At 39.3% G+C, this 24,158-nt stretch overlaps 1 protein-coding gene and 1 non-coding gene across 5 annotated transcripts in view; both read left to right on the top strand.

Moving 5' to 3' along the window:
• Positions 1-1,305: 1,305 nt before the first annotated feature.
• MTRF1 (mitochondrial translation release factor 1) overlaps positions 1,306-24,158 on the top strand; it is a 42,122-nt gene continuing 19,269 nt past the window's right edge. Inside the window, exons 1-5 of one of the 4 annotated variants that reach the window (XM_012764987.3) lie at positions 1,306-1,563; positions 4,310-4,732; positions 10,749-10,840; positions 12,559-12,640; positions 12,838-12,945. In XM_012764987.3, coding sequence (XP_012620441.1) covers positions 4,318-4,732; positions 10,749-10,840; positions 12,559-12,640; positions 12,838-12,945 — 697 coding nt within the window. In that variant the 5' untranslated portion in view covers positions 1,306-1,563; positions 4,310-4,317. Of the gene's footprint in view, positions 1,763-4,309; positions 4,733-10,748; positions 10,841-12,558; positions 12,641-12,837; positions 12,946-24,158 lie in introns of all 4 variants that reach the window. The other 3 variants (XM_012764986.3, XM_012764993.3, XM_012764992.3) reach the window with 3 other exon arrangements.
• Positions 2,989-3,113, top strand: LOC142875324 (small Cajal body-specific RNA 8). Its single transcript, XR_012922713.1, has one exon.

The raw sequence follows: 24,158 nt of genomic DNA, 5'->3' as shown, positions 1-24,158 counted from the left end.
AGGTTGAGCCCCTAAAGTCCATATGTACATGCAATTCTGTAAAATCTCTAACTTGTAGAGTGGAAATACATAGTCTCTTATTTTTGAGATTTTATTATGACCTTTAAAAATACAATTTTTTTTTTTTTTTTTTTGAGACAGAGTCTCACCCTGTTGCCTGGGCTAGAGTGCTGTGGTGTCAGCCAGCTCACAGCAAACTCCTGGGCTCAAGCGATCTTCCTGCCTCAGCCTCCTGAGTAGCTGGGACTATAGGCATGCCACCATGCCTGGCTAATTTTTTATATATTTTTAGTTGGCCAATTAATTTCTTTTTTTTAATATATATTTCTTTCTATTTTTAGTAGAGATGGGGTCTCACTCTTGCTCAGGCTAGTCTAGAACTCCTGAGTTCAAACAATCAGCCCACCTCAGCCTCCCAGAGTGCTAGGATTACAGGTGTGAGACACTGCGCCCGGGCCTAAAAATACAAATTTGTAATCTCCTTTAGTCATTAGGTATTTTCTGAAGAAATGGAAGCTGAAAGTATAGCAATTAACGTGCAGAATCCCCTAAATCATTGAAAGATGAAAAAAGAGTATTTATTAAAAGAAATACAGAAACCATTGCTTTAGGAGCTCATAATATATAATATAAGGAAATTACTGTAATTTCCCATATGATATATTACAAATCTTGATCTCTCTCTCTCTCTTTTTTTTTTTTTGAGACAGTTTCCCTTTGTTGCCCAGGCTAGAGTGAGTGCGGTGGCATCAGCCTAGCTCACAGCAACCTCAAACTCCTGGGCTCAAGCAATCCTGCTGCCTCAGCCTCCCAAGTAGCTGGGACTACAGGCATGCGCCACCATGCCCGGCTAATTTCTTCTATATATATTAGTTGGCCAATTAATTTCTCTCTATTTACAGTAGAGACGGGGTCTCGCTCTTGCTCAGGCTGGTTTCAAACTCCTGACCTTGAGCGATCCACCCGCTTCGGCCTCCCAGGTGCTAGGATTACAGGCGTGAGCCACCGCATCGGGCCACAAATCTTGATCTCTTAATCAAAACTGTACAGACTCTCTCTCCTGGGTTTGCATGTAACTGAAAACCAAAGTCCACCTTTCGCGGGGCGAGGTGGGAGGCAGCGAGAGGGGACGGTGGGCCAGCCAGTCGCGGGATGAACCACAACTCCCAGACTCCCTGGCAGTCTGGGAGTTCCTTGGTGGGAGCTCCTGGGAGTTGTGGTTCACCGGTTCATTTCCCCCGCGGCACCTCTATCCCTCCCACAATCTCCACCCGTGCCTTGCGGCTCCAGCTCCGGATCAGCTTGGCGTAGTAGTCTCACTTTTCTCTGTCATTTTTCTCATTTAGCTAATTTTTGTCATTTTTAGCTGATTGTTAAGCACACCCAAGGATTTTTCCGTTGGAAAACGGTCGTGACGGAGGAAGAGCCAGGAGCAAGCGTTAACCCGGAAGGAGTGTACCCGGAAGTAAAAGTGATTCCGGGTCTGTCAGCCTGAAATGTAGCGGGTCTGGTAAGGTTCTGACCTCAGACAGGCGAGCTAACGTCCTTTCTTCTTTTTCATAGGTACTCATAATTTTTTCCCGATCTTACAAGGACCTTTTGCTTTTCTTATTTTTCCCTCTGTTGCTTCCTTATGGAATCACTTCATATACTGAGTTACACAATATGGTTTGCACGTGCTACTCCAGCGCCCACTTATTGCCACTTCTGACACGCCGACACAGAATTTTTCCTAAGGTATCAGAGTAATACTGTTACTATGGTGAGTGATGGAGACGTCTTGCTGCTCTCAGATATAGTTAACCCTGGAGAGTAAAAGTTTTGGGTTTTTCCCTTCATGTTGAGGTTCATGACCTTGAGAATTAGTCATTCTCCTACTATTCCTAAGGTGGATTTTAGCTAGAAGTATTCTAACAAAAATCAGTTTGTCATCCTCTTATTCTGTCTGTTATAAAAATAGACACACCTCCTCTGATGTGCTTGAAACTAGATTTAAAAACTCAGAGAAACTTCTGCTGGGGGAGTGTAACATTTATGGCTGCTGGGCATTGGTGCATTCTTTTCCAGATGTGATTTAGTATTTTAAAATGTATCAGTAGGACCCGGGAATCTTTGACTATTTTAGAGATCATTCTGAATATTTTATTTCCTAGGCAATAATCCAAAATTAACATACCTATAGTGGTCAAATGAACTAATATATGAATGCACGTCCTAAAGTAGGAGAAACATTGGAGACAGTAAAGATTGATTCTAATAAATTTTTTTTTTTTTTTTTTTTTTTTGAGACAGAGTCTCACTTTGTTGCCCGGGCTAGAGTGAGTGCCGTGGCGTCAGCCTAGCTCACAGCAACCTCAAACTCCTGGGCTCCAGTGATCCTTCTGCCTCAGCCTCCCGGGTAGCTGGGACTACAGGCATGTGCCACCATGCCCGGCTAATTTTTTTATATATATATCAGTTGGCCAATTAATTTCTTTCTATTTATAGTAGAGACGGGGTCTTGCTCAGGCTGGTTTTGAACTCCTGACCTTGAGCAATCCACCCGCCTCGGCCTCCCAAGAGCTAGGATTACAGGCGTGAGCCACAGCGCCCGGCCTGATTCTAATAAATTTTGACCCTTATTTCAACTTTGAACCTGGGAATTTTAAGGGCAAAGTGTTTTTCTTAGAACACTTTATATTTTTTGTTTTCTACTCAATAAAACCATTGTGTGCTTTTGTTAGCTCTTGATTATTTCTGTTCGAGGGGAGGAGGATAACAGATAATTTTTGTACACAGCCAATTTCACCTAACCTGTAATTTTTTAAAGTAACCTTTTTTTCTGATTATAAATGTGATACGTGCTATATGTATAGAAGGCTTGGAAAACAGTAAAAAGTAGAAAAAACAGAAAGCAAGCAAAGGTATCCATAATCCCACAACTAGAGATTATCTTATTAACATTTTGGTGTGTTTCTTATTTAGTTTTCTTTTTAAAAAGCACTCTGTTGGGAGGCTGATACACAAATTGGGCTGAAGTAGTGCTGTCACCATACCTCTCTAAAATAAACTGCCTTTTGATGACCGGGATGAATTGAATGAAATCATAACGGGCAGACGCAGGGCAGACAGTTTAAAAGAAAACAAAAAGTACTATATACACTTTTTTGTACATAGATTACTAATCACCTTTTAAAAGTGATTGCAGGATTGAGAATAAAAAGTACTGAGCCCTGAACAGGCAACTTGCATTCTATATAATACTGACTTGTTTTTCTATGTGGCTGCATCAATAGTCCTGGTTAAGTTATTTGACTTCCTTGGACATCTGGATACCTAAAAGTAAAGAATTAGACAAAGTAGTCAGTGTTTTCTTAAAGCTTTGGAATGTATGACTATGTGAACCACCTAAAGTTTGCAGGATTATTTCATAGCTTTCAAGTGCTTGTTTACACACTCAATTCTAGACTCTGGATACTTTCTAGAAAGTAGCTGAATTAATTGATTCAGTCGATATATTTGTTATACTCTTACTGTCTTACTTATTTGCCTTAGTTAATTATATATGTTGGGTGGGTAGAAAACTGCTGTTTTCAGTTATTTTAATATGCTATTGTTCAGAGGTTTGAAAAATTGTGGGATTTTTTTGTGGGTTATTTTGGTACTGCATTTGGAGCTGGCTGAGGCAGTAAACTTAACAGGATTTCTTGGAGCGCCTTCTAGTTTTATTATGCCATATATCTTTTTTACTTTTTAATTAAAACAAAAATTTTTTAAAAAATTTTTGAGACAGAGTCTTGGTCTTGTCACCCTGGACTAGAGTGCAGTGACATCATCATAGCTCACTGTAGCCTCAAATTCCTGACCTCAAGCAGTCCTCCACCTCGGCCTCCCGGAGTACTAGGATTACAAGCGTGAGCCACCACATCCAGCCATATATCTTTATTTTTATTTTTTTATTTTTTTGGGTCAGAGTCTCATTCTTGCCCGGACTAGAGTACCGTGGCGTCAACCCAGTTCACAGCAACCTCAAACTCCTGGGCTCAAGCGATCCCACTGCCTCAGCCTCCCTAGTAGCTGGGACTACAGGCATCTGCCACCATGCCTGGCTAATTTTTTTCTATATATATTTTTAGTTGGCCAATTAATTTCTTTCTATTTTTAGTAGAGACAGGGTCTCCTAACTCTTGCTCAGGGTTTCGAACTCCTGACCTCGAGCAATCCGCCCGCCTTGGCCTCTCAGAGTGCTAGGACTATAGGTGTGAGCCACCATGCCTGGCCCATATATCTTTAGAGTTGCCTTTTTCAGATTGTGTTTATTATATTTCAGATGCTGAGATGAGTCGTCACCTATGTGTTTGGCTTTTTAGACATCCATCTCTTAATGGTTACTCCCAGTGTTACATCCACCTCCATTCTCATCAATGTAGACAGATACATCTTCATACAAGGCTGTGGGTATTTAGACCAAACAGGAATCGGATTCTCCAGCTGTTAAATAAGAACTGGTCCAGGAGATACTGTCATCAAGACACCAAGATGCTCTGGAAGCATAAAGCACTACAGAAATATATGGAGGACCTGAATAAGGAGTACCAAACACTTGAACAATGTTTGCAGCATACCTCTGTAAATGAAGAGAATCGAAGGTCCTTGAACCGAAGGCATGCTGAGTTGGCACCACTTGCTGCCATTTACCAAGAAATTCAGGAGGCTGAACAAGCAATTGAAGAATTAGAATCAATGTGTACAAGTAGGTAAAAGATATGTATGTATAAGGATGAGATTTTCTAAGTTAAAACTTTATTGAACTTAGTCTTTAAAAAAGCCTACAAGTAATAAGCTCAACACTTGCAAAGGGCAGGACTCTATATACAGGGTATTTGATGTATTTTAGCTACTAAAGATCAACTATGCTAAGTGACCAGGCTCCTTGTGTAGCTTGCCGTGAAGTTCTTCAGGTCTGGTAAACTCAGTATTAACCTTTTCAGAAGCTTTAATTTATTGAGTAGACCTTTATTGAGTACTGTTCTGCTTACCAGGGACACAGAAATATATTTCCTACCCCATCCAAGGACTTATACGGCTTAGTGAGTGAGACTGTATTTATTTAAATATTATTTACAATGTGACACTTGCTCCACTAGAGGAAAGCACAGGGTTTTATGGGAGTAAGTAGGAGGGACACTCAAACCAGTCTGGATAGATTGGGTAGAGCTTCCTAGATGAGACCACACATTAGTGGAACCACGAAGGAAGCTTTATATTTCATGTTATATATCTTGAAGTTACTCCCTTTTCAGATTCCTCTGGGGAAATTTCAGAAGATATTCTTTAATGTCTATTCCAATTGTAGTTTTAGATTATTTGGACTTTGTATTTTTGAGGGATGGAGATATTTTCTAGGACAAACAGCTGACTGGATTTCTTAGAACCTTGGAAGTATTCACAGTTACCATTGTCAAATAATAAGCCTAAGTGTCTTCGCTGTTACTTTAAGCACCAAATAAGCATCTCCACTCAGCCGAGACCCCCATTCATCAGAAGTTTACAAACTACCAAGCAGGTGTTCAAAACAATTGATTCCATCTATTTTTCAGATTTAGAACCTTCTAAAATATGAATATGTATATACTTGGGTTACCATGTTAGAATTTCAAGGTGGACGTAACTAAATACTGCTTCTAGATTTCTTATAGATGTTTAATTAAAGTAATTTTTTTCTAAGAATCTAGTCCGGTTAATTCAGTCATTTATTCAGTCAGCATTTCCTGAGGGCTTACTATATAGCCAGGCGTTGTTGTAGGAAGCAGGGCTAAAAAGATCATTAAGCTCTAAGAAGTTTACTGTCTAATTTGGGAGACATCCTACATATAAATGAAAGGCAATGTGATAAATGCCAGATTCACAATATAAATCAAGCACTCTAGTAGCTCAAAGAAGGGAATGACTAATTCTGACAGAGGTGGGTGGGATGGGCTTTTAAATTAGATTCTGAAGAATGATTTTTCTGGTGAGAAAAGAAAGAAGGACATTCCAAATGAAGAAACAATATGAACCAAAGCTAAGGAAGGGTGAGAATGTGTAGTCGTGTCAGCATGTAGTTTATGGTGCAGAGCGACAGTGGACTAACCAGTTAAGATTGTGATGGGTCTTGAATGTCCTGCTAAGGAGGTTCTGGGACCCACACGGATGTAGATGCTATGCAAGTTGACCAGAGAAGCTGGGGATTTTCTAACTAGGCAGGGAAAGAGGACTTGGGGCATGATGGCTTAGGGGTGCAGGATTTCTTTTTAAGGTGATGAAAATGTTCTAAAATTGTTGTGGTAATGGTTACACTTTGTGAACACCATAAAAGCTATTTAAGCAGGTGATTTTGTGGTGTATCCCTGCCAGATATGGGCAGCCACTAATCTGTTTCATCAAGCTTTGGTGGTATTAAGTGATGTGAAGGCCTGTTACTGTTATATCTGTAAAATCCTGGATGTTCAAAGCCATGTTTGCCTAACTTCTATTAGTGGTACCATGAACCTCTCATGGAAGTTTACTGAGGATATTTTTTACTCTTTTGAATAATGCCACTTAAATTTGTAATTAATTAGTTTTGAGAAAGTTGCTTGCACATAGTAGGGGCTTACTAATTGCTTTTCAATTAAATTGGAATTTTAAATCAATTAAAAATAACTTCTTTCGGCCTGGCGCGGTGGCACACGCCTGTAATCCTAACACTCTGAGAGGCCAGGTGGACGGATCACTCAATGTCAGAAGTTCAAAACCAGCCTGAGCGAGACCCTGTCTCTACTAAAAATAGAAAGAAATCAATTGACCAACTAAAAATATATATACAAAAAATTACCGAGCATCGTGGCGCATGCCTGTAGTCCCAGCTACTTGGGAGGCTGAGGCAGTAGGATAGCTTGAGCCCAGGAAATTGAGGTTGCTGTGAGCTAGGCTGACGCCACGGCACTAACTCCAGCCTGGGCAACAAAATGAGACTCTGTCTCAAAAAAAAACTTCTTTCAGCCCTGGTTGTCTCATGTGTAATATTAGTACATTGGATTAGATCATTTCTAAAGGCTCTGCTAGCTCTTTAATTCTGTTATTCTATAATAATAGTGATAATAACTACATTTACTTAGCATTACTATGTGCCAAGCACTAAACTAAGTGCTTTACAAATACTATCTCATTTTAATTTTCAGAGTAATCTTATGAGGTAAGAATTGTTTTATTATCCCCATTTTATAGATAAGGAAACTGAGAGGTTAAATTTCCAGAAGTTGCTCAGCTCAGTCAGTGAGGGGAAGAACAATCATTTAAACTCAAGCAATGAGACTCCGAAGCCTCTGCTCTTTTCCACTGCACAATGATTCAGAGTCCAATATGCTCTACCTCTGTAATGTATCTTGCACGAGTCTCCTTCTATTCTTGCCGCTAATATATCTTCATTATATCTCTGACCTAGATGATTACAATCAGCATCAGCTCCTAACTTGCTTGTAGTCCTAGCTCTAGGCTTTTCTAGTCCAAGTACAATTTTTTTTTTTTTTTAATGAGAGACTTAGAGACAGGGTCTCAGTCTGTTGCCCAGGCTGGAATTCAGTGGTGTGATCACAGATCACAGTAATCTCAAACTCGCGGGCTAAAGCCATCCTGGCTCAGCCTCCCAAGTAGCTGGGACTACAAGCATGTGCCACCACACCTGGCTAATTTTTTAAAATTTTTGTAGAGACAGGTGTCTCTCTGTGTTGCCCAGGCTGGTCTTGAACTCCTGACCTCAAGTGATCCTCCCACCTTGGCCTCCCAAAGCACTGGGATTATAGGCATGAGCCACTGCACCTGACCCCAAGTACAATCAGTCATATTACTCACCAGTTGAAAATTTTTGGTAGCTCCCATTGCCTGGAAATAGAGATTTCTTGGTTTGGGATTTAAAAGCCTCTGCAGAGTGACCTCAGCCTTTCTGTGTAGTATATTAATTCACTTTGCATATTCTGCCTTCCAACCAAAATAGACACCTTATCATTCCCTGGATATATCCACACTGTTCCTTGTCTGTCTTTGCTCACGTTGTTAACCCACCAGTTTCACCTTGTTAAAAGTCAGTCCTCTTACAAAGTTGGGCTTGGATGTCGTACTTTGGCTTCAGTCCTCTTTGCAAAGCAAATATGGTTAACTTTCTTTATTTTGTATTATGATCCTTTATGTAATTGTCTTAACCTCAGACCCTAACCCAATGATCTGTTCCTCAAAGAAGGGCCTATGTCTCAGTCATTTTTATATCTTCTGCAGTGCCCCAATATAGGATATAATAGGTTCTCAAATTTTTATTGATATAGTGAAATTGGATTAGATTAGATTTTACAGGTTTATGGCAAATAATCATAGACTATAAGTATAATCTTATATGACTGTAAATCAGGTTTTTCTGACACCTTTGAGCCAGTAGACATTTGCATTTATGGCATACATGCACAATGTGGTACCAATGGTGATACTACAATTCTGCAACAGATGTTCCACAATGAGAATTAGTTCAGATGACGGCTTAGCCAGGAAGCCCTCCTTAAGTGCTGATATCTGGGTTAAGTCCCCTCATTTATGCCCCCATGGCACACTGTCGTCAGTGCCCTTATCACAAATTGTAATCATAGGTATGTGTCCACCTTTCCCACCAGACTGAGCCATTTGAGTCCGTAGGCCATGTTTTATCATCCTTGGTGTGTCTAGCACATAGTGTTACATGTTGGAAATTTGAATTAGGCACAGAAGCCCACCAAACCCTAATGACTTCCATGATTAGAGAAGAATTTCAAAGAGCCTTCACTGTGCTCCTTTATAATTATGATTCTTAATTTCTACTTTCATTATAATTATTAACAATTAAACATTTCTACCTCAGTTTGCATCTGTCACTACTGACAAGTAAAGTTTCTAGGCTTCTAAAGCAGTGGAATTAAAGGTCATAGGATCTACCATACTTGGCCACTCTATCATTGTTACTTTGTTTTGCCAGAGGTTCCATGATTTAATTTTTTGCTTTTGAAATGGTGTGAAAAGGATCATTGTTTTCATAAAGCACATGTTACAAAAATGTGTTATATTTGAACCACATGGTATTTTTTTATTTTATCAGCTGAATTTAAGATTTACCCACATGATATTATAAAGATATGTGTACTAAATGGGGCAAAGTGACACATAACTTTAATCCCATGTACTCAGAAGGCTGAGGCAGAAGGATCACTGGAGTCCAGGCTTTCGAGTACAGTCTAGGTAACATATTGAGACTTCGTCTCTAAAAAAAAAATGTGTACTAGGTATGAATGGATCGAGAGATTTCTTTTTTGTTGTTTTTTTTTGTTTTTGAGACAGAGTCTCACTCTGTTGACCTGGGTAGAGTGTGATGGCGTCATTTATAGCTCACAGCAATCTCAAACTCATGGGCTCAAGCAATCCTCCTGCCTCGGCCTCTCAAGTAGCTGGGACTACAGGTTTGCACCATGATGCCCAGCTAGTTTTTATGTTTTTAGTAGGGATTGAGTTTTGCTCTTTCTCAGACTGGTCTTGAACTCCTGAGCTCAAGCAATCCTCCTCCCTCAGCCTCCCAGAGTGTTGGGATTACAGGCATGAGCCATGTGCCTGACCAAGAGATTTTAAGAGTTCTTATTTCTGACTACTCTAGGCCAAAATGTAAGTGCTAGTCATGCTGGACACACATCACAATGTGCTAAGTTATGGTTACCACTTAAACAGGAATTGCTCACCCTGATATGCTCCAAAACTTACCTTATTGGGTTTATATTTAATTAGCCAATCCTCCCCCCCTTTTTCTTGAGACAGTCTTGCTTTGTTGCCCAGGCTAGAGTGAGTGCCATGGCGTCAGCCTAGCTCACAGCAACCTCAACTTCCTGGGCTCAAGCAGTCCTGCTGCCTCAGCCTCCCGAGTAGCTGGGACTACAGGCATGTGCCACCATGCCCGGCTAATTTTTTCTATATATATTAGTTGGCCAATTAATTTCTTTCTGTTTATAGTAGAGACAGGGTCTCGCTCTTCCTCAGGCTGGTTTTGAACTCCTGACCTCAAGCAATCTGCCCGCCTCGGCCTCCCAGAGTGCTAGGATTATAGGTGTGAGCCACCGCCCCCAGCCGCCAATCCCTTTTTAAACCTGTTTGATTAATCACAGATTTCTTTAATTACTTATAGCTGTTCAAATCACAAGCTTTGGGGGACAAGATTGTGCTACTTTTCATATTGAAGTTTTTGGACATGCTTAGCAAATTTTTGTTAATTGACACTCTCCAGCGTTTTTTTGTTTTGTTTTGTTTTGTTTCTGAGACAGGGTCTCACTCTGTTGCCCAGGCTAGAATGCAGTGGCATCATCATAATTCACTGCAACTTCAAACTCCTGGTCTCAAGTGATTCTCAAGCCTCTGCCTCCCAAGTAGCTGGAACTACAGGCATGTGCCGCAAACGCCCGGCTAATTTTTCTATATCTGGCAGAGACAGGGACTCAATATGTTGCCCAGGCTGGTCTCAAACTCCTGGCCTCAAATGATCCTTTTGCCTTGGCCTCCCAGAGTACTATGATTACAAGCATGGGCCACTGTGCCTGGCCTCTCTAACTATTTTTATTGTTTGTGTTTGTATAATCTCTTGCCTTCCCAACTGAAATAAAACTTAGCAGACAAAGAAGAGGTGGCTATTTAAGACTTTCTTTGTAAGTATTTAAAAACTTTACCATTATTTCTGTTGCTGGCTTTTTTAGGTCTAAATAAACAAGATGAAAAGCAGTTACAAGAACTTGTATTGGAAGAAAGGCAAACCATTGATCTAAAAATCAACATGTTATACAATGAGGTACGTTTAAGGAGGTAGACTAATCTCAATAGTGATATATAAAGGAATACTGTTTTTGCTAGACTCTAATGCTCAAAACATTAAGTGTTCTTTTATGAAAAGTAATTAAGCTGGATTTAGGTCTATAATTTGCTGCAGAATGAGATTGAAGGAATTGTGATGTCAAAGAATAAAACAAAGACCCACAGAGCAAAAAAATTTCAAAGCTTAGTATGTTATCTTGCCAGGCAAGAGAACACATGCTGATAAAGAAATTTTGTTCACCATGGGGAAGCGCCAGGGGTTTTTAAGTGTTAGAAGGGTGGGTGGGAGTATGGTGATTGTGTCAATTAAGGATTGAAAATTTGCCCTCTAGGTATAACAGAATGAATCCAAGGGTGTAGAGATGGTTGGTTAACACACATCCTTAGTTAGGTCTAGTGAGGATCTGTTATGGTTTATGATACTATATCAGCATCAGCTGAAATCTTCTAGCCATGGAAGTGGAAAAATTTCCTTCACCCATGGTCTCTTTTCCTTACAAAGACAGTGAAGAACACAGTACTATATATCGTGTTTCCCTCTCATATTTGCCATCTTCCCACTTTAGTCTCCCTTACTCTGGGAATCCAGGAGAGGGGTCTTTTTAGGGGTTAGAGGGATGAAATGAAGGTATCAGTTATTTTTACCACTGATTTAACCAGTTTATCAAAGGCAGAAGCAGGATGTCTGACTCATAGTCTAATATTCTCTCCCACAGGCTATATAATTGCTAGCAGAGATGGAGTATTTCAGAAATTGGCAGTAGGGGCCAGACACAGTGGCTCATGTCTATAATCCTAGCACTTTAGGAGGCTGAATCAGGAAGATCACTTGCGGTCAGTTCAATACCAGCCTGGGCAACGTAGTGAGATCCTGTCTCTACAAGAAATTTTAAGAAGTTAGCCAGGTGTGGTAGCATGTACCTGTAGTCCCAGCTACTGGGGAGGCTGAAGGAGGAAAATTACTTCAGCCCAGGAGTTTGAGGTTACAGTGAGCTGTGATGACACCATGGCACTCCAGCCCAGGCAACAACTTGAGAGCTTGTCTCAGGAAAAAAAGAAATTAGCAGTAGGGAGAGTCATTACACTTAGGTACTTTTAGTTTGATTTGAACGACCTGTATTAGCAATTAAATTGCTTCCTTTTTCTTCCTAAGAGAAAATTTGACTATTAGAAAGCCCCCTTTTTCCTTGTCACAGTTGAGAAAATCTATTTGAGCCTTATCTTGTGAGTCCTCAACGTAGTCTTAAAATAGAGAGAGTACTGAAAAGGCAAGGTGTGGCATGGTGTCTGCTGTCGTTTATGGCAAGAGAAAATATGAAATCACATGTAAAAAGTCTTCATTTTCTCTCAAAGCCTTGCTTTCATTAGCTGAAAGAAGCTACTGTTCAGAACTAATTATAAGAGGCAAAATCTGAATGAATGGAACACTGTGAGCTAAACTTTGATCTAAACTTTTGTGTTTTAGAAAATTAAGATAATCTGACAAGTAACTTCATTGTTAACATGAGTTGATCATCTATTTTAGGTCTAATTAGATCTTCTTATTACAGCATTTTAGAATTAACCTCATTGAGATGTTAATATTTGTTAATAACTGATCTTCTTTTAATGATATGGGGGCTTTTATATAGAGAAATAATAAGTATGCCAGTGAAAATATACATAGCAATGCTGATATTTTTTTTGCTTTTCCAGCTTTTTCAGAATCTAGTGCCAAAAGAGAAATATGACAAAAATGATGTTATTTTAGAGGTGACATCTGGAAGAACTACTGGAGGTACATATAAAATAATTTTATTGTGATCTAAAAAAATACTTAAATTTTACCTTAATTTGATATCACTGTATCTTTAAAAGTCTGTTAAATGTGTTTAACTGAAAATAGTTATTCCTCATTTTCCTAAGGGGCTCACACCTATGGATGGCTCTCTTAGAAATTTGTGCTGACTGAATATTTTTTATATTTTCTTTTAGGTGATATCTGCCAACAATTTACCCGAGAAATATTTGACATGTACCAGAATTATTCATGCTATAAACACTGGACATTTGAACTTCTGAATTACACACCAGCAGATTATGGTAGGCATATTTCAGGATTTTGTCCATAGAACATGGTAAAAATTATTTTACTTGTGCTCTTGATCAGAACCATGTTGTCCCATTTTTAAAAACTTTTGGTCTGTATCAACTAGACACTGTGACACAGGCTCATCAACCACGTGGCTTATAGTAGAGTTAGTTGGGAGAAGAGAATGGGAAGGAAGGAAGCATCCTAGGAAAAATATGTGAATTAGAGAAAATTCCCTTGTGAAAGATAGATGTTTACCTTACCTTGAAAGTCACTGCTCTGTGAATTCAAACCAAAGATATGTTAAAATTTTACTCTAAAGAACTTTATCGTTTATGTGAAACTTTAACATTTATAATCAGAGACTATTATTAGTTAGACTAAGTGGGCAATAATGTGTTCGATTTTTATGGCAGTACAAAAAAAGTTAAACATTTGTATTTTTAAGAAACTTCCACTCTATTTGGGTTGATAAAAATTTATATGACATAGGCCAGGCGCCGTGGCTCACGCCTGTAATCCTAGCACTCTGGGAGGCCGAGGCGGGCGGATTGCTCGAGGCCAGGAGTTCTAAACCAGCCTGAGCAAGAGCGAGACCCCGTCTCTACTATAAATAGAAAGAAATTAATTGGCCAACTAATATATATAGAAAAAATTAGCCGGGCATGGTGGCACATACCTGTAGTCCCAGCTACTTGGGAGGCTGAGGCAGAAGGATTGCTTAACCCCAGGAGTTTGAGTTGCTGTGAGCTAGGCTGATGCCACAGCACTCACTCTAGCCTGGGCAACAAAGTGAGACTCTGTCTCAAAAAAAAAAAAAAATTATATGACATAAACAATAACAAATAGTGCAATTTCTTAAACATTTAAATATTTAAGCATGTTAATTCAGAACATCTGATAGTAATTCTCTCACTTTTCCTATTCTTTTAATCCATCTGAAAGGTTTTGTCTATTTGGTTACATAGTGATACGCTGTAGTTGAAAGAGGGGTCATCGGTAATAAACCATAAACCATCAAAGACTGGAAATAAGATTAACACCTTAACTGCCATGTGAGTTGTATTTAACTCACACTAGTTTTGAGCCCGGGGCCTCATGAAGCAAAACCTGGCCAAAACACTGCAGTTGGTTCATAAAAATCTTACTTGCTGATGCTCTTATTGTTACAATTAATATTGACAAATTAATTTGAAAAACATAGATTAAATGAATAGAAGTCAATAAATTTTGTTTTTCTATTTATGTTTACCTTAAGTCATACTTGACAGTTCAAGAAAAACACTTTTATGAACTATTTTTCAAGTATTCATATTACTAATTTTCAAGTTTTTATATTATTTTCTTTTAAAGTTTTTTGGTTTTTTTGTTGAGTTTTTTTTTTTTTTTTGAGACAGAGTCTCATTCTGTTGCCCAGGCTAGAGTGCCATGGCGTCAGCCTAGCTCACAGCAACCTCAAACTTCTGGGCTCAAGCAATCCTTCTACCTCAGCCTCCCAAGTAGCTGGGACTATAGGCATGTACCACCATGCCCAGCTAATTTTTTTTCTATATATTTTTAGTTGGCCAATTAATTTCTTTCTACTTTTTTAGTAGAGACGGGGTCTCACTCTTGCTCAGGCTAGTTTCGAATTCCTGACCTTGAGCGATCCTCCCGCTTCGGCCTCCCAGAATGCTAGGATTACAGGTGTGAGCCACCTGCCCAGCCTCAAGTTTTTATATTATTTTTTATTGAAAAAACACCGAAGACAATAAAAAATACAAATTTTCCATTAAATTAGAAAGGATGGTTTTGTTTTCTAAGTTTTTATTCAGTTTTCATAATAAAACACCATGGCCCCATGAAAGAAATTTTTTCTTGTGCGGCAGTCGATGTGTTAATATAAGTTAAACAACAGAGGGAAATTAAAACCAGAAAGCAGGATAAGTAAGGTAGAAAGAAATCCATACTGAGTACGGATTTCTAATACAGCCAGTGGCTGGGAGAGGGGAACATCAGTGAGAGCAGAGGGAAGGAACAACTTGAGCATCAGCTCAGAGGTGAGAAGATCATGGCATGTGGGTAGGACAAGAAGGAGACCAATGTACCCACAGCATATTTGTGGTAGGATGTAATAGCTAAAGTAGGTTTGAGTGGGTAGGTTTTGAACAGCCTTGAAAGCTGAACAAGCCTTGATTGATAGGCAATAGGGAGCTGTTGAAAATTTTATTAAATAAGAATATGATTTGATAAAATTTATATTTAAAGAAGATTATTTTGACAACATTATGAAGAAATGGATTGAAGAGGCTAGATTTAAGGCAGACTGCCAAGAGATTATTAGAGTAACCATACATGACCAGGAGTTAGAATTGGCAATAGGGATATATGTGAGAGACCTTGAAAGGAGGAATGGGCAGAATTTGCCAAGTGACTGGATACAAGACGGGCTATTGCTTGCCTAGTATGTCCTGTGTATATAACCTCACAACCCTGGGAGATTAGATATTATTAATCTCATTTTACAGATGAGGATTTAGGCTCAGAGAGTAAGTAACTAATTCAAGATCACACAATAAGTAATGACAATCTTGGGATTAAATTTAAGTCTCTCTGATCCAGAGCTGTATTACATTTCATTAGTCTTTTCTGACGCAAAAGAGATAAGCCACAGTGATTCTAGTTTTTTTAGCTGGGAAGATTGTGATATTTGTTCATTCACGCCATCGAGCGGAGTAGAATTTTGGAAGGCAAAGCCCATTTGGGAAGAATAACTATGAGTGGGTTTTGAATTATTAAGTTTGAGGTTATAGTGAGCATCCATTTAGAAATATTCAATAAATGCTGAAGTTGTGTAACCAGAGCTTTGGTGAGAGAATAGAATTCAGGAGAGCTATTTGATAGCTGTTAGCACAGAGATAATATCTGATACTGAGAGAATAAGTGAGGGAGAGCCTATAGAGAGGGAACATTCATGGCATCAAGCTTTGAAGAATGGCCACATTTAGAAAGATAGACCAGTTGGCAAAAGAAGAAGAGGAGTCAGATAAGCAGAAAAATGATGAGGATACTGTTTACTATTATAAGGATACTGGATACTATTATGGAAGCAAAAGAGGAGTTTCAAGTAGAGTATACTCACATACAGCAGCATTATAAAAAAGAGAATAGTGGGAAATGTTATCAGTGACCTCTGAGATGTATATTTTGAATAGGACTTTCAAAAATAGAAGGGAGATGAACTTAGTAACAGGAAAAGAGGCCCTGTTCCAGTTATGTAGAGCTGCCTAAACAGTGGTTGGGAAACCTTTCATTTAAGCAATGACTCACTGCCAAATAAAATAAAAATATTTTGAAAAGTAAAAAGCCCTTTTTTTGAAAAAGAAATTATAAATAATTTCCTCAAACACCTTTAAAATTAAAGACTAGGAATAAACCTTCTATTCATTGAAATTATAAATTAATTTTTTAAATGGATTTTTTATTATAACCAGTTAGAAGAAAAGATGTAGATAGAGAAAAGGAAAAAAGCAGCTACCTTATAAAATACATATATTAAATTATTTATATATTTATGATGTTTAATTAAAATGGAGAGGAACTCACAGATACAGAGATTCACATAACACTAAAAGCTAAAGATGGAAAGAAACACTTATGTAAAAATTCATATATTAAGTGACTTTTAAAGTCTTATAGAGTTTTGTGATTATAGGTACAAATAAAGATAGTACTCAACCATTACATAAATAGTCCAAATGAAATGTTACAAGATAGTCTTTTTTTTCTTTCTCTTTTTTAAGAGATAGGGTCTTGCCTTATTACCCAGGCTGGAGAACAGTGACACAATCATAGCTCACTGCAGCCCTGATTCCTGAGCTCAAATGATCCTCCTGCCTCAGCCTCCCTAGTAGGTGGGACTCCAGGTGTGGGCTACCATGCCCAGCCAATTTTTCTTATCTTTTGTAGAGATGGGGTCTCACTACATTGCTCAGGCTGGTCTTGAACTCCTGGTCTTAAGCTGTCCTCCTACCTTGGTGTCCCAAAGTGCTGGGATTACAGGCATAAGCCACAGAGCCTAGCTGATTACGAGATAGTCCTGTGGAAGCAGTGGAGGGTAAGGGCTCTTGATAAGTAGTGTAGTTATGACACTGTTAATCTGTAAACCTGGTATCTAATGAATTGGTATCTAATATTTCCTAAGTTAAAGGGATTCTATGAAATGTATTGCATCATCTCCCCAGTCCTCAACAGATTGTTTAAAATTATGTTTTGTTATTCCTATGTTTTGTTATTCCCTATTCACCAGTTGAATTTGGGGAAAGGACACTTAAAGTAATGTGATGGTTAATTTTATGTTTCCAGAGACATACTTTTCTCCACAACTGTGAGAAATCAATTTGTGAGGGGAGTCCCACTGTCCTTGAAGAGCTCTTCTCTGTATGCCGGACCTTTGGTTACTGAATTAGGAAACCTAAATGCAGTAGCAGTAATTGGCAAGGTGGCCATAGTTACCATATTGGACAGCAGAGTCAAAGCAGCACTCAGAATAATAGCTTTTCACAGACTTTTTTTTTTTTTTTTTGAGACAGAGTCTCGCTTTGTTGCCTAGGCTACAGTGAGTGCCGTGGTGTCAGCCTAGCTCACAGCAACCTCAAACTCCTGGGCTCAAGCAATCCTTCTGCCTCAGCCTCCCAAGTAGCTGGGACTACAGGCATGCGCCACCATGCCTGGCTGATTTTTTCTATATATATTAGTTGGCCAATTAATTTCTTTCTATTTTTAGTAGAGACAGGGTCTCACTCTTGCTCAGGCTGGTTTCGAACTCCTGACCTCAAGCAATCCGCCCGCCTCGGCCTCCCAGAGTGCTAGGATTACAGGCGTGAGCCACCGTGCCCGGCATTTCACAGACTTTTGAAGTGAATAGAACACATCATAGTGTTCTAGAAGTAAAATAGATAGGAAGCCTACTAAATTATTACTTGCTCTGTGTAAGAGAAAAGTTCTAGGTCAAGTGAACATAAGTCTAACCTGAGTTATAAAGACAGGGAGTCACAGCCCCTCAGTCAGTTCCAAGACTTGAGCCAGTTTACAGACCTAAAATTCCTTGAATGAAGGAAAGGGTGGGTCCCCTTGATAAAGGACCCTGGTACAATGCCAAAACTTTATACTGTTAATCTGTCCCTCAACCTCTGCAAAGGGACCCATGGCATTTTAACAGGGTAACTATGTATTGAGGAAGAGAAAATAGTCAGACCTTGGGGACTACTGGATGCTGACTCTGAACTAACAGTAATTCCAGGAGATCCAAAATGTCAGTGATCTACCAGTCAGAGTAGGGGCTTATAGAAGTCAGGTGATCAATGAGTCTTAGCCCAAATCCATCTCACAGTGGGCCAGTGGGTCCCTGAACCCATCCTGTGGTTATTTCCCTATTTGCAGAATGCATAATTAGAATAGACATATTTAGCAGCTGCCAGAATTTTTACACTTGTTCCCTGATCTGTGGACCAAAGGCTGGTGGAAAAGACCAAGTGCCTGTAGGAAAATAGTAAACAAAAAGCAATGCCACATTCCTGGAGGGATTGCAGAGATTAATGCCACCTTCAAGAACCTAAAATATGTAGGAGTCGGCCAGGCGTGGTGGCTCACGCTTGTAATCTTAGCTCTCTGGGAGGCCGAGGCAGGCAGATCGCTCAAGGTCAGGAGTTCGAAACCAGCCTGAGCAAGAGCAAGACCCTGTCTCTACTAAAAATAGAAATAAATTAATTGGCCAACTAAAAATATATAGAAAACATTAGCTGGGCATGGTGGTGCATGCCTATAGTCCCAGCTACTTAGGAGGCTGAGGCAGGAGGATTGCTTGAGCCCAGGAGTTTAAGGTTGCTGTGAGCTAGGCTGACGCCATGGCACTCTAGTCCGGGCAACAGAGTGAGACTGTGTCTCAAAATAAAATATAAAATAAACTAAACTAAAATAAAATATAAATGCAGGAGTGGTGATTCTGACCACATCCCCATTCAGTTCTCCTGTTTGGCCTGTGTGGAGGACAGATGGATCCTAGAGAATGACAGTGGATTATCTTGTCATGCATAAGCTTAACCAAGTGGTGACTCCAGTTGCAGCTGCTATACCAGATGTGGTTTCATTGCTTGAGCAAATTTCCATATCCCCTGGTACCTGGTATACAGCTGTTGATCTGGCAGATGTCTTTTAGTCTATCTCTGTCAATAAGGGCCACTAGGCGCAATTTCCTTTCACTTGGAAGGAGTGAGTCAAGGCCAGCACTATACCTTCACAGTCCTTCATCAGGGGTATATCAACCCTCCAGTCCTCTGCCACAATTTAGTTCATAGGAATCTTTCCTTTCCCAAGATATCACACCAGTCCAGGAGGTCCTATGGTGTAGTTCCAGTTACTACTGGTCCTTGTCAACAGCTAAATGTCAACACTGTACTAAACGCTCTACATATATTTAGATATTTTTCACAAACACCCTTAGAAAGTAGGTTGAATTCAGGGTTAAATCATATGTGTACATATGCCTTGAGGCAGTACTCATATAATCTGTAATATGAATGGCTCCTCCTTCAGATGTGCAGTGCTGTAGCCCTAGTTATATATTATTATAATTTATAAATAGAAAACCAAAGCATGGACAAGTAACTCGCCCCTGTAAGCACACAGCTAGGAAAAGGAGGAGCATGAATTTTGCACCTAGGCAGCCTAAAAGTGGCTCTATTAATCTATACAGTAAAATGATAGCTTTTTAATTTTTAGCTCATATAAATTCAAGGGTTTTTTTTTTATTCACTCGCTTTATTTATTTATTTATTTATTTTGAGACAGAGTCTCACTTTGTTGTCCAGGCTAGAGTGAGTGCAGTGGCGTCAGCCTGGCTCACAGCAACCTCAGTCTCCTGGGCTTAAACTATCCTACTGCCTCAGCCTCCCAAGTAGCTGGGACTACAGGCATGCGCCACCATGCCCAGCTAATTTTTTGTATATATATATTTGTAGTTGGTCAATTAATTTCTTCCTATTTTTGGTAGAGATGGGGTCTCGCTCAGGCTGGTTTCGAACTCCTGACCTTGAGCGATCCACCCGCCTCGGCCTACTAGAGTGCTAGGATTACAGGTGAGAGCCACCGCGCCCAGCCTATTCACTCACTTTAATTCAACTGTTTGCATGTGACATGAAGTAGAGGGGAAGGGGAAATAATTTTTAAAGTACAGTGTGAATATGAGATGGCAAATTTAAATTTGTTGTGGCTTCACTCTGTTTCAGTTCCTGGTTATCTTTCATCATATGACCATCTTACCACACTGAGTGTGAATGTTAAACAATTAGCTTTCTCATATCCTCTGTCCCCTAAATGCACATCATGTTCTTTATCTGGTATTCAAGAAGATTAACAGTAATCTCTTCCACTACTGAGAAAGGCCAGCTGTATTAGACTTATTAAGAGACAATATTTTGACCTCTGATAAGATACCTTCCTAAAACATTTTCTTTTTTTCTTTATTTTTATGGACAGCACTCTGTACCAGTATAGGTTCAGAGAGCTCCCCATTTTCAAGGATAATTTAAAACTATACCCAATTTTTGTCTAACTTACTGACTTTAGAAACTAAATGGGTTAAGGTTATTGTGTGTTCATTAGAAGCATATTAGGAAGATGGTAGCTACAGTGGCAGCATGGTTTTCATTCTCTCTGGATCCCCATGAAAGACCATACAGACCAACTGGATAGCAAAACTAAAACCCATGGGCAGCATTTATGCTAACATCAGTTGCAAGGCATCCCCACAAAACCCCAAAATATGAGAGGTTGGGGCAAACCACCAGTAGCCATAGGACCTGCATGGTATATAAACAAGCAGGAGGAAGAAGGAAGCAGTGGGGTGGCATCTGACTGATGTGAAAACTAGAGAACCCACATAACTAATGGTTATTCTGTGGAATTTGAGAGTCAATTGTGAACATGGGCAGAAACTAGGAGAAATTTTGCTTTATTCAACAGTGAGTGATGACTGCTCAGACCTTAGGTAAGAAGATCTTAAGAGGCCAGAGCCATCTAGCCCCCCTGATTTCTCAAAATGGAGCCTCCAGTGCTTGCTTCTAGAACGGCCCCAGACTGAGGAAGAACTAACTGCTAGGAATAGAATCAAATTGAGCAGGACAGTTCATCAGCTGTGTATAGAATTGGAAAAAAAAAAGAAAAAAGAAAAAGAAAAAAAAAAAAGAGAAAAAAAAAAAGGGGGGCAGGACAGGAATAAAGAGGGAAAAAGAAGATCTAGACCAAAGTCAGGGAGAACAGCCAGGAAGTACCAGCAAGCAGGTCACTGTTTATTTGAAGATCACACAAAGCCACAGAAAAGAGAACTCTGGGAAATTAGAAAAGCCTTCCTACGCTTGGCCTCATTCTAAAACTTAAGGAAAAGTTATTTCACATAAAAATAAGGGAAATATCAAAGTCAAATTCCATAGAAAATTTTATGAGAAAAAAAAGAATAAGGAGCAGAATAATATTCCTACAGACAATGAAAGCACACTAGAAATATGTGTCTAGAAAACAGATCAAAACTAATCTATTTCAAATGAGACATTAAGACAACAATGTGTCTGTGAAAGAGCCTCATAAATCAGGATTAGAAGAAATGAAGTGACAGACTCACGAAAGAATTAGAAATAAAAATCATTTGAGAAATGAATAAATCAGCGGGAACATATGAGTGTATAAACAGAACATTTAATGCCTTAAGAAAGCAGTAGTCAAAAAAAGGTAATTTTTTTAAATTAAAAAGAAGAAAAATAAAAAAGGATGAAGGAAAATGACAAGTATTGATGATAAGCAAAAAGATTATGTGATAAAAAGAGTCAGAGCAGGTACTATATTCAGTATCTATTTCTAAGTAACAGATTACCCAAATCTTCCTTTGAGCTGAAGCTGCAAGGTAAAAAATAAAATAAATAAAAATCAAAAAGCCAAATTACCTAATGCTTAGCAGCTTTAAAGCAACAAACATTTTTTTATCTCAGAATATATGAATGTCAGGAATCAGGGAGCTGCTTTCCTGAGTGATTCTGGTACAGGATTTCATTGAAGCTGTTGAGTGGGGCCGTAGTCATGTCAACCCTTGGCTTAAGGATCTGCTTTCAAGTCACTCATATGTTTGTTGGCAGGTGTATTTCTCACCATGAGGACCTCCCCATAGGGCTGCTCACAATATGGCAACCTGTTTCTCCCAAGTGAGCGATGCAGGAATGTAAGCCAGCACCCAAGACGGAAGCCATGGTTCTTTATAATCTAATCTCAGAAGTTGACATAGTAGCATCTCTGCTGTATGCTATTGATCATATAGACCATCTGATCATATATATCATCTATATTGATCATATAGACCATATAAGGGTGTGAATACCAGGAGGCAGGGGTCATGGGGCACCACCTTTGAAGCTGCCTAGGACAAGTACTAACATCTATGTTTCAAGAAAACTCTTCTGAAATAGAAAAATACATATATTTGAAGCCATATATTTAAAGAGCACATCTGAAAATATCCAGCTAAAATAATCAACACTAAGATATATTCTAGTAAAACTTTTGGACTTAAAATAAAAAAGGTAGGCCGGGCGCGGTGGCTCACGCCTGTAATCCTAGCTCTCTGGGAGGCCGAGGCGGGCGGATTGCTCGAGGTCAGGAGTTCGAAACCAGCCTGAGCAAGAGCGAGACCCCGTCTCTACTATAAATAGAAAGAAATTAATTGGCCAACTAATATATATATAAAAAATTAGCCGGGCATGGTGGCACATGCCTGTAGTCCCAGCTACTTGGGAGGCTGAGGCAGAAGGATTGCTTGAGCCCAGGAGTTTGAGGTTGCTGTGAGCTAGGCTGACGCCACGGCACTCACTCTAGCCTGGGCAACAAAGTGAGACTCTGTCTCAAAAAAAAAAAAAAAATAAATAAAAAAGGTAAAGATCCACTGGTCTGGCCGGGCGTGGTGGCTCACGCCTGTAATCCTAACACTCTGGGAGGCCAAGGCGGGTGGATTGCTCGAGGTCAGGAGTTCGAAACCAGCCTGAGCAAGAGCGAGACCCTGTCTCTACTATAAATAGAAAGAAATTAATTGGCCAACTAATATATATAGAAAAAATTAGCCGGGCATGGTGGCGCATGCCTGTAGTCCCAGCTACTTGGGAGGCTGAGGCAGGAGGATTGCTTGAGCCCAGGAGTTTGAGGTTGCTGTGAGCTAGGCTGACGCCATGGCACTCACTCTAGCCAGGACAACAAAGTGAGACTCTGTCTCAAAAAAAAAAAAAAGAAGATCCATTGGTATTATAGAAACAAAGATATATCCTTAATGATAGCATTGGAAAAAAAAAAAAAAAAAAAAAGAAACAAAGACGTGTGACTTATAAAGGAAAGAAAATTAGATTTTCATCAGACATTTTCATCAGAAGTTAACTTGAGGAAGCTCCCAGTGACCAAAAGTAACACAGTGACACTTCAATAATAATAATTGCAATTGATTTAAACATGCTAGATGTGTTTAAATTCTTGAGTTCATAGTGATTTTTTAAAATTTTAATTGATTATCTTTAGAGGATTAAAAATTAAAAGGAACAAGTTCAGTGTATTGCAAAAAAAAAATGTTAGTTTATTGGTAAAACTGGTAAATGGACAGAATGAAACATTTGTCCTGCCTTTCCTATATAGCTGTATTACTGAGTGATCAAATAATAGACAAGGGGAGGTATCTCTTATAAGTGTATTTTAACTAGTAAGTGAGAAATGGTAGAATTAGACTATCACCATTTTATAACCCCCAGTGATGCGTTAAGCATCAAAGGCTGTCAAGACCATAAAAAGAGAGGCATCCAGACATCATATGCCTCCTGTAGTCTTGTGAAGGGGCTCAAGCTGGTGCCTGATCCAGTCTCTGGATCGGCTGCCAAATTGCAGCCAATAATACAGAGGGCAGCAGAACAGGTTGGATTGCAGCAAGACCAGACTGTTGGAAGTCCTACTGGTCAGCAGCTCAGGTTCCTCAACAGATAGCTTATAGGAAATGAAACAAATAGATGATGCACATGTGGACTAAGAAACTTAAAAGACATCAAAATTTTTTAAATGGACAAAACTAAAAACTATATTGCCTAGGGTTACACATTTAGGTAATAACATTATAATAAAGTCAATATAATGGTTACTCATGGGGAAGGGAAAGGATTATGACTGGGAA

The sequence above is a fragment of the Microcebus murinus genome, chromosome 13, assembly GCF_040939455.1.
Source record: "Microcebus murinus isolate Inina chromosome 13, M.murinus_Inina_mat1.0, whole genome shotgun sequence".
NCBI lineage: Eukaryota > Metazoa > Chordata > Mammalia > Primates > Cheirogaleidae > Microcebus > Microcebus murinus.
Note: the sequence above shows the minus strand (reverse complement) of the source record. Positions and strands in the feature narration are given on the sequence as shown.